General features: G+C 41.8%; 1 protein-coding gene across 2 annotated transcripts in view; it reads right to left on the bottom strand.

Moving 5' to 3' along the window:
* Window positions 1-785: 785 nt before the first annotated feature.
* Window positions 786-18,218, bottom strand: part of foxp4 (forkhead box P4) — a 103,317-nt gene continuing 85,884 nt past the window's right edge. For both annotated transcript variants that reach the window (XM_029501386.1, XM_029501385.1), the window contains exons 9-18: window positions 17,396-17,494; window positions 14,271-14,358; window positions 13,078-13,161; window positions 11,030-11,255; window positions 10,033-10,109; window positions 9,840-9,941; window positions 6,338-6,459; window positions 5,607-5,673; window positions 4,476-4,648; window positions 786-3,957 (exon numbers count right to left, since the gene is read on the bottom strand). In XM_029501386.1, the coding sequence (XP_029357246.1) occupies window positions 3,810-3,957; window positions 4,476-4,648; window positions 5,607-5,673; window positions 6,338-6,459; window positions 9,840-9,941; window positions 10,033-10,109; window positions 11,030-11,255; window positions 13,078-13,161; window positions 14,271-14,358; window positions 17,396-17,494 (1,186 nt within the window). In that variant the 3' untranslated portion in view covers window positions 786-3,809. The remainder of the gene's footprint in view (window positions 3,958-4,475; window positions 4,649-5,606; window positions 5,674-6,337; window positions 6,460-9,839; window positions 9,942-10,032; window positions 10,110-11,029; window positions 11,256-13,077; window positions 13,162-14,270; window positions 14,359-17,395; window positions 17,495-18,218) is intronic.

Here is an 18,218-nt window from a genome sequence, read left to right as displayed (position 1 = left end):
TAAAGAAACAAACCCCGAAAAAGAAGAGAAAAATCAAAGGACAAAATGGGAAAGAATGCCCTGGAGAGATAAGTCAAGCATTAATATACAAGAATACATCATGTTATGCCAAGCTGGAGAAAAAACAGAAGTGTTACATGGCGACCTGTGAACAATCTACATCTTTATAAAACAGCTTTGTTTACAGGTGTACCTTAAAGCACGAGTCAGAAATCATCTATGTACTGTATGCAGCAGTTCCTCTTGGTTTGGATATTACTAGTAATAGTGATGAGTTTCATTAAGTGTTTGTTGCTCATCTCAGCATCTCAGTGTTTTGGTGAAGGGGGTACTGCTGTGTTGTGGGTCTTTGGATATCTGGATGGTCAGAGCTTCTGTTTGCACTAACCCATAGCCCTGCTTCTAAGCGTCCTTTTTATGTGTGTGTATGTGTATGTATGTATATGAATGTGCGTCCTGGTGGCACTGACATATTCTGCCCATCATTACCCCTGACAACCAGCTCCCTGCAACACCACATAGCCATTAACAACCAGTTTGTCATTGGCTGAGATCATTAATATGCACACGTACAGACAAAGCACATAGCTGGGAGGCTGTTCACAGAGCTCCGTGCTCATTTCTATCATTAACACAGCTGATAGAAAACTTCTCATATATAGCGAGCACTTCACAACACACTTCAAGACATAGAGAGTGCTTTAGATGTGGTTTAAGGAGAGGTAGTCATTTTTAAATCCATGGAAAGTGAAACGTCTCTATGTTTTTGGGCTCAAGCAGATGTGTTGGGGAATCCGGATCACCAAAGAGCTTTTTTTTTTTTCTTTTTTCTCGTTTTTCTTTTTTTTTTTTTTTAGTTCTTTCCTTTTTTCGTTTGTCAGTCATACAGTAAGTGTAACACAATTTTGGCATCCATTTATCAGAGGAAGAATGGAGAAAAAGAAAGTATTTAAGAGAGTTCGGTCTCCCATTGGCTATGTGTTGAACTGTTTCGAAAAGGAGGTAGTGTTATTTTTGGTTTTTATCTTGTTTCAAGATGTCTGTCTGCCACTTTGTACTTTGTTAGAAATCAGTCTCTATTGTGACAGGAAACAGTCCTGTTTGAACGCAAAGTCATCAGAAACGTCCTTTCATTAAATAAGAAAACTTGTCTGAAGTGCAAGAGCTAGTTTGACAAAAAATATGAAAATGTGAACCCAACTTTGAATTACATGATGTCCCTTGGTTGTTTTCCTCTTACATTTTGTTTATTTCCATTGTTTTTGAGTTGTTCCCTCTTCATTGAGATTTTCACAGATATTTGGTTCAAAGGTGTGACTTTTGTTACCACATTACAGTAGATTCCATCTTCCTGTTAATACACACATTACGAGGGCATATTTTTTTCCTAGATTTAACTTTTTCTTTTATTGTTGTTGCGACAGCTCCGGGTCACAAAGCCAGGCCAGGTTTTTCAACAGAGCCAAATGTTTTCATTCTCTTTGACCTCTATTTTTGTTGGCATCTCAGATTATGAAGGTACACATTTTCAAATGTCAAATGTTCACGAGTGTCTACTCATACAGTAGTGGGGCCAGTCCTAAGATTGTGTTTGGAACACAGTTTAGCCTGAGAATGGGAGTTTCACCTCTAAGTGCTTTTTTTCTTATCTCTCTTTTTTCTTTTTTCTTTTTTTTTTTTTTTTCAGAGGAACTGTGCGAGGTTTGTTGATAGTTGTTTTTTGGCCTCATACCGAATGTGAGTCATTCATTACCACTTTTCATGCAAAAGCTTTGATGTCTCCAATTTCTAGTTTGCTTTACACACTTTGGTTTTTGGAATGGTGAGCACTGTAAGTCATGAACGATTTTCAACACAATAGTTATATGAATACAATAATCAGAATTCAAAATCCGTTGTTGTCTTTTGGCCAGTTCTTCAAGATGAAGGAAACTCAAAAAGGGCAAAATAAACTACAGGGTTTTTGGTTTTCTACAAATTTCTTTGGTTACCTGTAACAAAAATAAAATGGGAATAAGCAGATAACAGATCAAAACAAATGTTAAATTTGGTATGGCACTGTAGAGAAAAGTAATGTATCTATGCTCACGGAAAACAAACAAAAAAATAAATCTTGCGTGCTTCCTTAAACACAAACTCACACAGTGAATTGCAGATAGCTTCTACACAGTAACTATTACAACCATAGAGCTTTGAATCTGAAGCTGAGCAGAGTTGCCACATTTGGTGTCCCACGTAAAGAATTCCCCCTTATTTCTTAATCAATTTGGACACAATTCCAGGCAGAACCTTTGTGGGATGAGGTATTCTCTGACTGCAGTAATAATATATATATATATTTTTTTAAAGCATTACTGATATTCCTCAACTAAATACACAACCGAAAACAAGTGAATGAGAGAGAATTCAAACAAAAGATTCAACTGTTAAATAATCTGTCTGGATAATGGCAACTTTAAGTGCTATTTCCAAATGTCTTGCCTGCTACACTTTGGGGGGAGAAAAGGAGAGGGTGGGAGTTGGGGTCAGGTATCACAAGTTGGGACAATACTGCGCTTTCTTTCTTTTTTTTGTTGTCAATACTTATTTGGAATGGTGTGGACAACCAGAGTAAATCAAATTACAACACAAAAAACAGCATAATTAGAAAAGGTATGTGGAAACAGAACACCACCATGAAAATATTGATCCTCAAAAATAAACAATGACAATAACATCATCAACATAAGATCAAATAAAAAAAAGAAATGACAAAAGCTACCACACATCTTTTCTTGTTATATTCCATAATCAACAGTTTTTTTTAAGTCAATATTTCTGTAGACGCTTCCTCCGTCTTTTCTCTCTGCTCCCTCTATTTTCTTCTCATTCTCAAAGTGTTCCATGTTCATCCCTTCAATCACACTCAGAGGAGAGGAGAAGGACAGCACCAAAATGTCCTATTCCTGCATTCTTTTTTTTGGGGTGGGGTGGGGTGGGTGATGGAGGTGGGTCGGAAAATGTCTTCTTTTTATTTTTCTCACTTAGAAGCAAAGAGTTTAAAAGATGTCCCCTTCCCTCCTTCCTTCCTGCCATCCCATCTTGAAGCCCGACAGTTTAATTTCAATCAAATAAAAGAAAATGAAAAAGCAAGTGATTGACTCAAAAAGGGGGAAGAAGGAGAGGTATAATGCACAGCCCCTGACGACTGCTCCAAACCTATATACACATGATCCCGTGTTTCTTTTTCTTTCTAACAACCACAAACATACACACACAACAAAATAAAACAAAACAAAACACCAGTGTGTCTTCTCAACTGACAATTAGACACAAAAAGGCTATCCAGGCAGCCTGGGACACAGTGAGGAGGGTGTATTCAGAATGGTGGGAGGGGAGTGTCACCACCTCTGGGGGTCTCTAATGTGGAGGGTGAGGTTACCAGGGAGGAGAACAAAATACGGTTCAACAAGTGAATGAATGTGAGTGTGTGCGTTAAGTGTATGCATTAAGTGGTGTTACACCTCTGAGCCAAATGTTGGAAAAGAAACACATGGAGATAAAAGCAGTGCTCCACAGTCTTGTTTTTGCGTCTCAAAGTAACGGAGGTCATCTAACCCTGTTTGGAGTTACTCAGCGTCGTCCTTCGTTGCTTGCATTTTCTTATAAACAAAACAAAACAAAACAAAACAAACAAACAAAAAAAAATTTTTTTTTTTCTCTCTTTTCTCATAAGTGTACTGTAGCTATCTTTTCCTTTTCACGCTGACAAGAGGGCTTGGGGATTGAGCTCGCTATGTCCCTTCCCTCTGGTCGGTTTCAGGTCTGTTTTACTCCAGCTCCTCAGTGGGAAGATCCTCCTCCAGATCGCGCTCATCACTCGGCAATGGCAGGCTGTGTGTGACGCCAGCCAGGAGGGATACTGGCCGACTGTCCTCCTCCACCTCAGTGGGCTCCTCCTTCACATGCACCGGGTGGCTGAGGGAGAGTGCAGACTGATATCAGCAGGGCTTTCAGAGGAAGATGTTCCCCACTGACTCAGCTGCCAAATACACTGATGCTATTTGTACTGTCAAGTTCAGCTACAAGTAGTTAATTAAACAATTAAAGCACAAAAAGGATGATTCAAACCAGGGTGTATTTGGACTCGGTGGGTGTTTAAAACAAGGACCAACAAAACTATGTAAGTGTATGAATTTGCCTGTAAAGTGTCATTTTAGGATTACTAAAATGCTCAGACAGAATTTTATCATTGTAAAAATATTTTATCCTGAATCAGAAACAGCACTTAGATCATAGAACCAATGTCATTAATGAAATCTTGAAGAGGGAACAGATGTTTCCTTTGATGGTTTTTATTTGTGCTTCTGTGTAACATCCTGCTACACTCAGTGTAATGTGGTTCTCTGGTCTATATCCCTATGTCCCTATTTATATGAATTCTAGACAACATTGATCTGCAGCTGAAGAGGTGTGTGTTTATATAGAGTACATACCTGTACTGTTGAGGGCTGAGTGTCGGGCTGCAGCTGCCATTGCTGTTGACCTGCTCCACAGTGGAGCTGACATCATCGTGGCCCACATGCAGCATATTGAGGCTGGCCGCGGATGGAGGGGTCACCAGGGGAGGGCTGTTTAGCAGGGACAGACTGCTCTCTGCCAGAGCTGCCTACACACACACACACACACACACAGACATACAATGTTGCAAAGTCACTTTAATTAAACCTGGGTAACATGACGTCGGAGCTATATGGAACAAACATTAGAACAAATACCCTCGTCTCAAAATTTTGTTAGACTTAATATTTGTTTTGAAGTTCAGTTGATACATAACTAGATGTAAAACACAGTATAATAAATGGACCCAGCAACACTGAATGACTGATGGAGAGCTTTTGATGACATAGTGAAGAGAGCTCTTCCACAGTGAGCGCATTTGATTCCTCTAACATGATAGTGAACTCTATAAACCACCAGGGGGCACTTACACACAGTACTATCCCCACCATGGCTCTTACATGTACATTCAAGCCCCTGTTACAACTGTGTGTGTGTGAGAGTGTGTTTGCATGAAAAGTATCAACAAGAATGTTAAGTGACACCAGGACAAAACCTCAACTTAAACACACACAAACACTGAAACATCAGTGGCTGCAGAGGAGAAAATGAGTGAAGCAACATGGGCAGCTTCTGTTGCTCGCATGTGAGCACAGGAAAAAAGTGGGGAGTGGGGGTGACAAAAGGAGAGGAACTGTGACTCAAAGCAATCATTTTAAACTGTAACCTCAAATGACAACTACTTGAAGCTATAAATCATATCAGTCACAAAATTGCACGTATGAGTGTTTCGCATGTATGCCAGCGTAGGAGTAAGGAGATGGGTGTATGTGCTTGTGTGTTTGTGTGTGCAGTGGGGGTGGTACATTTGTGAGAAAGTGAGGTGGGAGGTGAGACCGTGTTGGTGTAGGAGAAGGAAGTGGTGTGAAAGTCGTTAGGGAATCTGCTAATTATAAGTGGGAATTGATATTAGTGCCCTTGATTGCAATTGGCTGCTTTGTGTGTGTGTGTGTGTGTGTATTTGAGAAAGAGAAAGAGATGAACGGGGAAAAAAGGGGAATCCTTACCTGGTAGCTGGCATTTAGGGATCCAAAACCCAGGCCAGAAATCATGTTTTTCACCAGAGTGGGACTTCTGTACACAAACACACCCACACACACACACACACACACACACACACACACACACACACAACACAAAAGGAGATCAGAGATTGGAGTGAGAAACAGATCAAATGCACATGCAGAAAAATGTCATGCCAGCCAAAGCGCGCTGACAAATCTTAAATAAATATGTTTGTTACAAGAAGAAGCACATACAAACTGTAAACAGATGCTAAAACACATATGAACGTGTCTGGTGTGCAGGTGTGCGAGTGTGTGTCTGTGTGCATGTGTGCAATTATCCCTGGATTCTCTGGCGGTTGGAGCGAACATCTGTTTACATATGCTAACAAGGTTTTTTGCTCTCTTGCATCTCACACAGCTGCTTACTAATGGTGTCAGCAAACAGGGAAAAACACACATACATATACAGACACACACACACACTCATGCAGGACCTACATGATAAGCCAACAGTCCTTTCTTTGATTGCTGGGTTGGCCTATTGATAGTAACAGAGGGCCCATTTAGGCAATCATAGTGCCAAGACCCATAAGCTCACACTCACATCTCACTCCAGTCAAATGTGTGCACTGGCTGTATGTGTGTTCATGTGTGCATACATGCAGATCACTGTGCACCGGTTTCTATGTGTATGTGTGCGTTTTACATGAAGGGTGTATATCCAATCTTACCCGGTCATCTTTGGTGGTCTCCTCTTTTGGTATTCAACTTCATCCACAGTCCACACAGCCCCCTTCACATTCTCAACACGGACAAAACATTTGTGAAGACTCAGGTTGTGGCGCACAGCATTCTAGGTAAATGGACAGAAACAGGAAAGAAGAGCATTAATAGGACTGAATATCAGTCAAGGAAATGTGAGCGCTTTTGTTGTTTGTCTAAGTCTTTATCTCTCAGGGGATTGACAAATAAAGACAGGAGTCAAAGAAGGTATCCTTTGCTTAGGGAATTTATAATACGGTGTCTGTGTGGGAGCAGGTTGGCCCAGTTTTACTTCGTAGATTTAGTTACATTCGTTAAATTTTTTTCTATTCACTACATATTTATTCCTTTCTTCTCTTCTTTCTTTACATTCAGCTATTAAATATTCCAGGATAACAGTTAGGATTGTGGTGGGAACATGCACCTGAAAATAACCATCTAAAACAGAGTTACACATTTAGTTAAGTTATCTATATTTCCTATTGTCTCCTGTTAATTTAAGCTTTTTGTTCTTTGCCCTTGATGGAGGTGAGGACACTCACTCGGCCTGTGCTCCGCACACTGAGTGCTTCCAGCATGTTGTTGGTTACTATAAGTAGTGCGACCTGAGAATAACGGTCCTTTTCACCCATCAGTTTTACACATACACACACACACACACACACATACTGTCACTCATGTACAGTGCTAATGCAAGGCAGCAGTTCTCTAGTAGTGTTATTTTATCTCACAATTTTTCTAATCAGTCATCATCAGTGCACGCACACGCACGCACGCGCGCACACACACACACACACACACACACACACACACACACACACACACACACATTCACAGGCACTCAGACAGGCGGGCAGGCAGGCACACCACTATCTCCGTCTCACCCCCCCAGGGACAAGCCTCCCTTTTCATCTGCTATTTGTAGTTTGTTCATGCCCAATTTCATTACCAATTTTAATTCGTCTATAATTAAATCCTGCATATTCTCTCTGACACGCTGTTCTAAGCCGAGAGGGAGGGACAGGCCAGGCATGCATCACTCCTCACCGTAATTACACACACACACACACACACAGACACACACACACACAAACACACACACGTAATTACACAAGCCATAATCAGTGGAGGAACCCTTCTCCCCCGCATCCCCTCAACCCCCCGAGCTGTGATGCTAAGTTTTGTAAATGAGTCTGACCCCAATCTCTGCTCGCCACCCTGACAGTGCAAACACACACACATAGACACACACACAAATGCCAGACACCAGTGCTATTGCAGTGCTATTTGCATTCGTCTCCGTGATGAAAGCCTAATTCTCCCAGTTAAAACATTAGCAGTCATTTACAGTGGGTCACAGCACATGTGCCACTCATCTCCACTCCCCCTGACTGAGAGAGAGGACAGATGCTGGAGGCAGAAATATTTTGGTAGAGAGATTGGACTGTGTATCATATAAAAAAGAGGAAAAAAGAAATATTACATTTCTTTCAGGAATCGAGGTGTTATGGAACTATGAGTGTCTTCACCCTCTAAAGGTTGGAGCATTTTACTTGGCCCGTTTGTGTTTTCTGTCTGACAACCGCTGGGATGGGCTTCTGGTGTGTGATTTCAAATAGGAATTGATGAAAGCATACAAAATGATCAATGAAAAAGAGTGAATAAACAAGAATGAAATTTGGGATATTACAAAAAGTAGCAATACAGCAAATACACTATTAGTAACAGTGCACACAATATAGCGCAAATGAAACTAAGTATCTACAAAGATGTACTTAAATGTCACAAGCAAAGGTACTTTTAATGCATTAAAATTACTATGATGAATATCATAAATCAGATTTTTAATTTATTATAACTGATCCAATGTTGTCTAAGTAACACATTACAGTGGATAATAGCCTATTTTGAGGGTTGGTAAATCTATAATGATGGATTATCTCTGGTCATTGGAAACTAAACCTAATTAGTACAGTATTTCACTCTGAAATGTCCAGAAAACATATACATTATAATTTGTAATGGACATACTTAAATTTAAGGAACCCCAAATTTGTTCTTCAGAGGAGAACTTTTCAAGCTTATATTGAAGAATCTTATCATGTAGTGAGTGTATTTGTTTATCCTTACTCTATTTTGTTCTTTTCTAATTTTCTTATTTTCACTTCTCTTCTTGCCATACTCCCTTTCTTTTTCTCTCTCTCTTGCCTCTTCCTCATTGATTGTCCCTCCGTGTCTCTGATCAATGACTTCCACTCCCTGACACCACTGCTCTCCTCATGAAATATAACGGCTTCATTAAAGGACATACATCTCTATGGTTCTATTTGACTCACACAGCTGCTATATAAAAACATAAGGCCATGCCAAGCTATATTTAAAGGTCTGCAAGGCCAACGGCACAGGAAGCAGACACCAGGCATTAATAGTTAAAATTCATAAAAGTCAGATGAGGAGGTAAAGATATTCCTGGCTGCCCTGTCTCTTAACCCTCTCCATACCGCATCATCATTCATCTCTCCCTCTTTGGTTTACGGCTTTTAGAGGGAGGCCAGGGTCTCTCCTCACCCCTCCTCCATCACCATTTCTCTCCCTCCTTTCTCCAGTCTTTCACTTTTCCTCTCTCTGGAGGAACTGACACTCAAATTAGTGTGAGGTTTCTGAAGAAATGGGTCAGCACCTACAATGGTGGGATCAGGCCAGGATTGTGTGAGTGCCTGTGTGTGGGTCTGTGAGCGAGAGAGAATTTAATGTGTATGATCATGAAAAGTGTGTGTGCGTGTGTGTGTGTGTGTGTGTGTGCGTGTGTGCACCAGCTTTGCATGTACATTTCTATAATGAGGCCATATAACAGCTCAATGTGACTCTGCTGGGCTAAGTGGGGCCGACTCTCCATGTGCCTTGTCTGAGGTGAGAGAATTGTTTAGTTCCGTGAGGAAATAACAGACAGGGAGAGAAAATGAGAGAAAGAGAGAGGTAGTAAAGTGCCTCATAAAGGATAAACAGCCTTTCCCTGTCGAATCAGTCTTACCTATAAGACTACAGGATAGTCAGCTTTTAGATTTGTGGTGTTGTATCTGAATCATTCAGGGAATAAGTGACAGTCATTTTGTCTGTCTTCAGAGTTTAAAATAACACAGCAAAACCTGCCTACCGGCTTTGTTTCTTTCATTGTGGTCTAAAACGTCTACTTGCGTTGGGGGTTTTGTCTCTGTGCAGAGACCACAATTACTTTGCAGGAAATAAGCACAGCTGATTGAGTCAGAACTGCAGTCCAAACTTTCATTTTCTAAATATGGTGCTGTTCATTTTCACCATCATCAACTAGTTTATTCATTGGTCTGGTTTTTCCCTTTTTCAGTTTTGTTTTCTAAAATGTGGTTTATATTAAAAATGTCATTTATAGGCAAAAAAAATATATTTTGAAAGATGCTGTAGAAGTTATGACTATATATTTGTCTGTGGCTGTACCTTCCATGTGGCTGTGTTTCTTCTGAAATAGGCAAACTTCCGTGTAAACCAGTTGTAGATTTCATTGAGAGTCAACTGTCTGTCTGGAGACTCCAGAATGGCCTGAGGACAGAGAAGGTATGAGACAAAATTTAGAGGAGAGCAAAGACAAAAGAAAGAACAAATGGTTAAATGTATAAACAGAGAGACTTACATGACGTATAAGGGAGGCGTAGGTAAAGGGAGGCCTGACATCAGCGTTCTTGTAGAACTCACAGTTCTGAGCCAGCTCTGGGAAAATAAAAGCAAGATAATCTGAAATCTGCCAGTTCACAGTAAATATTCATAGCTAAATAAATAAGGGAAATAATTAAACAGTCTCAGAGGAAATTCTAATTAAAAAAAAAAAGTATCCTTTACATCACAGACTGGAATGATTGCAAAGGAAAGAGCCTGTCAATGTCCACTCTTATATCGATATTTACTTTTCTTAAGAAAGTCATCATAAATTCCTGCCTTTCATTTTTTAATTAATTCATTCATTCATCTTCAACTGCTTATCCGTTTCTGGGTTGCAGGTCTGCTGAAGCCAATCCCAGCTCACATTGACAGTCAATTAGAGTTTAGAGTCACCAGTTAACCCAAACATGATGTCTTTGGGCGGTGGGAGGAGACCCATGCAGGCATGGGGGAGAACATGCAAACTCCACACAGAAAGGCCGTAGGCCGGGAACCGAACCCATGAACTTCTTGTTGTGGGGCGCTCACCACTATGCCGCTCCCCTTCTTTCATTTTTTGTTGCTGTAATTTTTTGTTTTGTTTCTTAAAGATTTCCAGTGCAGCAACGTGAAGGAATATAATTGATTGTGTGTTCATTCTAAGCCTTGGACTTAAAAATATGTTACATAAAAATAATACAGTATTTAGAGCTGGCAGACACGGTATCTTATTCTGAGCGATAAAAGAATGCGATGATTGAATAAAGATGTGGTATTATTTCTTGCTTGTGGGGGAGGAAACAGAAAAAAAAAAAAAAAAAAAAAAAAAAAGCACTCCAAATAGTGAGACCTAAAATATTTATGATTTGAAGTTAATAGAAATCAATTACCAATTAGATAATACGGGATAATAACCTACATAGAAAAAGGTACAGAGTGGTGGGTGTGGGGATTAAAGAGATGTGGATAAGAGGATATATGATTCAGTCTACCTGAGGCGATGGGGGTGCAGTACTTGTCGGAGTTGCGCCTACGTATGGGCCCGACAGCATGTGTGTGGGAGTGGGAGTGTGTGTGCAGGCTCGAGGAGCTGATGACCGAGGGTCCCTGGCGCAGTGGGGTGATGGGAGTGGCGGCCGAGGTGGGCGGGTGGGGAAGACCCTCTGGATATGCATCGCTGTCCCGCTTTAACAGAGAGCCACTGGAAGCCAGGTTCAGCTAGAAGGAAGCACAGATGAATAAAGGAATTTTTTTTCTTTTTTCTTTTTTCAAATCCGCAAAACTATTTCATCCTGTGTTTGCATGGCTGACTGTACCTTCAGTAAGATTTGGGATAATGCTTATAGCGTGTATCAACTTACTGATGTCAACTTTACATTGCAAAGACAAATTTGTTTAAACTTTATTGGTGTAAAAATCTAGAGTTTCTGGCCAAACAGAGGAGAATTGCTTCAGTCCAGAGAATGGGTTTTTTTATATGACTAACGCTTCCCTCATGTTTACTTTAATACTTCACCATCTGCTAAGTGCAGCTGCTGTTTACAGCAAAGCATCATCCAGATAAGACCAGGGTCAGGTGATACCGAGGGTTCTGAATCATGTATATAATCTCTTCCTGGAAAGTGTTTCTAAACAGTTTTGTCTACTTATTGTGTAATAATATTAACACATTTGGGGCTTAGCGGACAGTCCCGCTGTCCCATCTTATAAAACATTACGAAACATGTCGAAGTCTCCCGATGAGTCTCTGTCCCTTCTGTTTCCCAGAAGAAAACTACTGTACATCGTTGCTTCAGAACTACATACACGCACACACAGTGAACATGCACGTATATTTATATACACAGCACTGGCTGCAATTAACCCTGAGCTTACAAAAACAAAACCACACGACAGCATGTTTCTAAGAAGGGAACACACACATGCACTCTGCGGTGGCAAAGTCTTCACGGACCAATACAGCCCAATTAGGCAAAGCTTTGCACACACATTCGCACAAAACCAGCACTCCCAGTCTCTCTGGGACAGCCGTTGTAGGGCTGCTAGTTTAGGACTAATTAAAACCGCAGTGTGCGCCTATGTGTGTGTGTGTGTGTGTGTGTGAGTGTGTGAGTGTGTGTGTGTGCTGTCTATATGTATGTAAAATGTGTGAATCGCCTGCTCTCTACTCTTCCCCCTCCCTGTACCATTTAAGCTGGCTGGAGGGGGCGGAGCTGTTTAACAGGTACTTCATTAACGCTGCAACCCTGCCACATCACCACGGCAACAGTCGAACCCTGTTAATTGAGGCCAAGCTTTGTTTCCATTCCTGACGCCCCTCCCCTGCCCCTCCTCCTCCAATCCCTGACCCTGAGGCTCGTCTCCAGTGGTGACAGAACACGCCTCTTCCTGATTTCCCATTAGATGTTAATGGCAGCTGATCCCCCTGCGATCAACACATTATCCAGACACACAAGTACATACAAACACACACACACACATACTGCCACTCCGCTGCACACATTTATATCCCCACAAATTAAGACACTCTACCTCTAATTGACAATTAATTTCAACATCTTCATATTTTAATAAGACTCCTCATCAATCTGAATCATGAAATATTCATTAGATACCTAATAACAACTTTGCCAACCAGTGTAGACACACACACAGACACATCAAATCTGTATCCCTTTCATTGGCATACACTAAAAATACAGTGCAAGTTAGATTTGGCTATTTTTTTTCTCATGACTTCCCCTGAAGAGCAAAATACTCTGTATAATGGGAAGTTTACAGTAGACAGAAGAAAGAGGTAAGGAAACAGGTGGGACAAAGAGAAGGGAAATAGTTCCTCTGGTTTCTACATAATATAATAACCCTAAGTGGTCAATAGAGGGCGCAGATATCAAGCGAGACAGAGACAGAGGAACGATAAATTCCAAGAAGGTTAAGAGGTGAAGGAACTGATGAAGAGGAGTGTGTTTGTGAAGATGTAAAAGCGGAGGCCTGGGTCGAAGGGTGAATGAAGAGGGTTAGAGTGCCAGTGTGTACTCACAGGTTGGTTAAAAGGCTTTGGCTCTGAAGGACGCATGTGCAAGTGGGTCATCATGGCCTGCAGTCGCTCGCTCTCTTTTGCCAGCTGTGAAACAAGACAGGTATCACAAAAACCAAAAAAAAAAAACCCAAAACAAAACACTGTTAGTGTACAATATTGACTCAGAATTACAATTACAATTACACCTCAGGCAGAGCGATGAATATGAGAGTCAGCTGCCTCAGCACCTGGAGCTCTTTCACGCACTTGCACTTGCCTACAGACACAGTTGTCCCATTTGACATTGTTAACTACTGTTTAATGGCTTCTGCTACAGCCTGTAGAAGAATGCTGTATTCTGCATGTGTTTATGCAAAAGTACAAGTGCCCACACCTGTAGCCTCCAGAAACAACGGATATAAACTAAGACTGATGGTGCCATTAACATACTCACACACTACATCAATGTGTGCTAAGGTGTAAATATGAGGCATTTAAATACAGTGTCAGTGCTTCTGTGTGTGTGTGTGACATGTTAGGGAGGGAGAGACGTCTGTCCTGATGTGATGTGACACCAGCTGCCTCTCTGTCACTTTGTGTTCCCTGGTGGTGGCTTCAGGGGCTCAGCTAAACGCTGTTTACCACCACCACCAAACACAACCCTAACCCTAATTCTGGACAACACACACACACAAACGCAGTGATGTGAACAGAGTATTCAGGACTGTTTTGAAAACTATGTCAAGATGTGTGTGAAGAGCATGTATCGCCACTTTGTAACTTTTTCACATACACTAGTTGAGAACGGCATTTCACTTCTTATCCAGTGCTGGTATGTTGCTGTTGCTGGGGCATTCAGATGTTTCAAGAGGATTGGGTGGACAAACCAGTTTTGAAAACAAGAGAGGCCATGCAGCCTGGTCCTCTGCTTTCTAACTCGTCTCTCTCTCTCTTTTCTCTTCTCTCCCTCCCTCTTCCCATCTCAGCCTCGCTCTCTTTTGCTGGTGACCAGAGCAGCTTTATAATTGGAGCAGCGATGGCAGCTTCCCTGCCGACTGCTCCTTTTAAATTACAAGCTCCACTGCTCTCCATAAACTCTGCCCTGCCTCAGACAAGTTGCTGCCATTGACTGGCTGACACAGTCTTCATGATTTTGTTTGTGAGCAGATGAAAATTACGTGTGTGTTAATGTGTGCAAGTACATTGCAACTCACCTGTATCTCCAGCTGCTGAACCACCTGCATCTGGACTCGGCACTGAGCAGTGCTGCGGTCATCTAAGGCGTGCTCATTGTTCAAGTGCCTGAAAAAAAAAAAAAAAAGAAGAAGAAGAAGAAGAAAAAAATTACGAGGATCAGCATGTTTGGAGAAATAAGTAGATATCTCCAAATAAGAGGTTTACAACATACACTTAAGTCAACAGAGTCGTTAAATTATTTCAGTGGTCCTGAATGATGAAGTAACAAACTCTTTCCCTTTTATTTAAACTGAGTTATGAGCTGTTTCAGCACTATAAAAATAAATCAGAATCTTAGAGGTTTATTTTGTCTAGTGAAGGACGTAGCAGCTGTGTTTTGTGTGTGTATACTTCATTGGTGCTCAGTGAGCCGTGATCCAAGACAACCACCTGGATATGAGCTCATGTGTTATAGCACACAGCCTTATCTTTAGACTTTCTCTCAGCTAAACTCCAGTCTTCTTATTAACACTGCTGTGTGCGTGCGTGTGTGCGTCTGTGTGCACAGACGTGAGTATGGTGGCGCTGTTTGTTTCCTCCAGTGTGGGAGGACCCGAGACCTTCTGATCTTTCCCAGTGCACCCCTCCCTGCCTCTCTTCCCTCATCCCTTTCTCTCCCCTCTGTCACTGCCAAGGTTATTCACAGGTTGCCGCTGCTCATCCAGTGAGTATGAGTGTGTTTGCTCGCATATCATGGTGTGAGATATATCAGAGTCAAAGAGACTTTTCTCTTAACATGTGCTGGAAATAATATGAGTAATCTACAAAGAGAGATGTTAGCTTGGTTATTGTTAGAAAGTATGTTACAAAAGGAAGCATATGTGTCCAGCTACAATGTGAGGATGTGTGTGTGTGTGTGTGTGTGTGTGTCTGTGTGCGCGCGTGTGTGTGTGTGTGTGTGTGTGTGTGTGCGTGCGTGAGTGAGTGCATGTGTCTTTAAGAAAGTAGAAAGTTAGGCAATATCAAGCGAGGGCTAGAAATGAAACAAAAACAATGATGTCATGGCGTGGCTAATCCAGGCAGATAGACGGCTCAACACAAGTGCACGATAATAATAACAAAAACATGATCTCACCCCTCTCTCGCTCTCTGACTCTCTATCAATCTTTCTAGCTCCCTCTCTCTCTCACTTGTACTTCTGTCCACTCTCCCCCTTCCCACTCTTCTTCCTCCACAACTCCCGAAATGCCTATGATTCACACTCATTCCAACCAAATCTGCTCCCAAAAACCCTCCCCTCTCTCTATAGCTGGGCCATAAACAGTAGCAGGGTTTTTTTTTTTTTTCCGTTGTGTCCCGACAATGAGGCTCTGTTTACTCCTCTGAGTGCTGGCAGACAAGGCTTTAACCCACATTACACCCAGCTCCACTGACCACAGCTAGAGTATTATACCAGAGGACATGGTGGGGGGAGGAGGGGGGGAGAGAGGTGGGCAGGAAGAGGAGAAGAGAAGAAAGGCTTGAAACACTGGAGTGTCCCCCTCCTCTGTTCCTCTGCTCTACCCTTTTCTCTCCTGGGGCGATGACTAAAGCTGGCTGGAAGGGAGCACACTGTTGGACTGACGGCATTATCTGTCACTGCCTCCATTTTTTTCATCTCCCCTCGCTCTGTCCCACATACACACACACACACACACTTTCACTCTCTCTCTCTCTCTCTCTCTCTCTCTCTCTCCTTCCATCTGCCCCCGGGCTACGTGAAATGAGACACCAAACAACAGCTTTCCTCTCCAAACTTTCCCAGCCTGCCTACAAGCTTTGATCTGACTGTCCGATGCCATCACAATCACTACGCGTACTTCTGTGTTTATGCGTGCGTATGCGAGTACATATTTCATCACCCTGGCTTATTAATATCTCCATTGCTCAAATAGCTAAAAGTTCCAGATAATTAGAGTGTGAATTTGTTTAGGGCTTCATTAGAGGCTTGTGAAGCCTTTGTTAGCAGCCACAGTGCCACAGGGAAGTCCAATGTACTGCATGTGACAGATGAGGAGGTAGCAGAAAGTCAAGGCCAAATACAGCATTAATATCTCCCCATGAGTCTGAACTGACAAATAGCAGCATGTGCAGGGGGAGGACAGGAGGAAAACTGGATGAAGATGGAAGCGGCGTGGGAATGAGTGACAGAGAGGTTTTCTGATGTCTTCACTGCTGTGGAAATGTGTTTATGGGTGAGATAATGAAGAATGATTTTCTAAACAGATAGGAGAGAAAAAGACAAAAACAAAGTGTATTTGAGGAAGACAGAACTAACTCTGACACACATATTTAGATCACTAATTTCTACTGATCTTCTAGCGCACAAATTATTAGTGCAGACACACATAGACAAGGAATTATATATGAGCTGTGAGAAAAACTATAGAAGAGGTTAAATTGCAGTGGGAGATTGAAGAGTCCCACAAAAACTATTTTGACTCATGACACGTGTATGCGTGCACCTGCATGTATGCATGCGCGTGCTTCAGAACAGTTGTGATGTGATGCAACAGATTGCAACTGAGGAATTAGTGGGGCAATATATGTGACTGACATTCCACATTTAGCAAATACTGTAGCTTCACTTTGTTCTGCTTCATATCTTGTGCCTACAGGTAATCTGAATCAGAGGATTGTGTCACTTTCTTTCCCGCAATAATACTAGAGACTAGTGTTGTTGGGAGTTTTTACGGACCAGGAATTGTGCTTGTTATCAACTGGTGATGTAATTGCAGTAACATTTAATGCATTCTTAGGAATTTGTGCCATTTGTGGTTAATGTTAGCAGAATATAACCCTAACCTTGAAAACAAGGCAGGCAGCACTGCAAACAAAAGGTGACAACAAGATTTTGGTGATGATGTGATGATGATAATTTTTTCTTTTCTTTTTTTTTTTTTTTTTTAGGAAGGAGTAGGTTAATCCTGTTATTAATAAAGGGAAAACAGACACTATAACAGGAACACTAATCAAAGCTGAACCTCACTGTTTGGTCATATAAATATACAACTTAGCATGTGGGCATCCATATTACATACTAATATATATGAATGCTTTTCATGATGTGATGCATCGTTATCATCTATGACCTCTATGGCCCAACACATAATTGTTAACTTACTTGATGAACTGTCCCATGTCCTCACACAGTGCTTCACAGCCGGGCCACTTACACTCTCCGTGGCCGTAGAGAGGATGGGAGCCAGCATGTTCCTCATGACTGTGGACGGAAAGACACAGAGACAAACTAGTCATCCGTGATCCTTTTTTTGATGTTCATACAACAAATAAACACAAATATTTGCTCAGAATAAAAAGCAAAGTGTTAATAAACTACATTCTCGTGCGCAAACATATGCATGCAAAACCAACTGAAGCAACAGCAGCAACATCAATACAGCCATCTGAGTCTGGTTAGCAGTCATTAGTTTGTACAGTTCACAAAGCCAAGTGTGGAGAGAGGAGGATAGAGCAGATTGGGGTCAGTTACAGAAGCCAGGCAAATAAAGGAATTGGTCCAGCAACCTCAGAGGCACATTTTGAAATCCATGACCTGTCTTTCTAACCTTGGCGTGCATGTTGTGCATGTGTGTGCTAGAGTTGGTGTGTGTTCTTACATTTCAGGAGTTGACACAGAGTCGGCACAAAACCAACCAGCCATGACTGATTGGCGGCCGCTGCCGTCATGTGCTGGTTGTTTTTTTGTGGTGAGTTCATCTGTGAGTGTGCATGCATGCGTTTTTGTGTGTACATCAGTACATATTTATAAGGGTGTGTGTGTGTGTATTTGCATGGGTGTGTGATGATGAAAGACTGCGCCAGGTTTGGTTTGGGCTCTGGGTAAAATAACTGTATCCGTGTATGTGTGTGCGTGTGTGTGTGCTGCAGGTCCAGTAGCACATGTGGTTCAGACCTGGACCTTCGCCGGCGACTGCTGTCTCCAC

The sequence above is a fragment of the Echeneis naucrates genome, chromosome 5, assembly GCF_900963305.1.
Source record: "Echeneis naucrates chromosome 5, fEcheNa1.1, whole genome shotgun sequence".
NCBI lineage: Eukaryota > Metazoa > Chordata > Actinopteri > Carangiformes > Echeneidae > Echeneis > Echeneis naucrates.
Note: the sequence above shows the minus strand (reverse complement) of the source record. Positions and strands in the feature narration are given on the sequence as shown.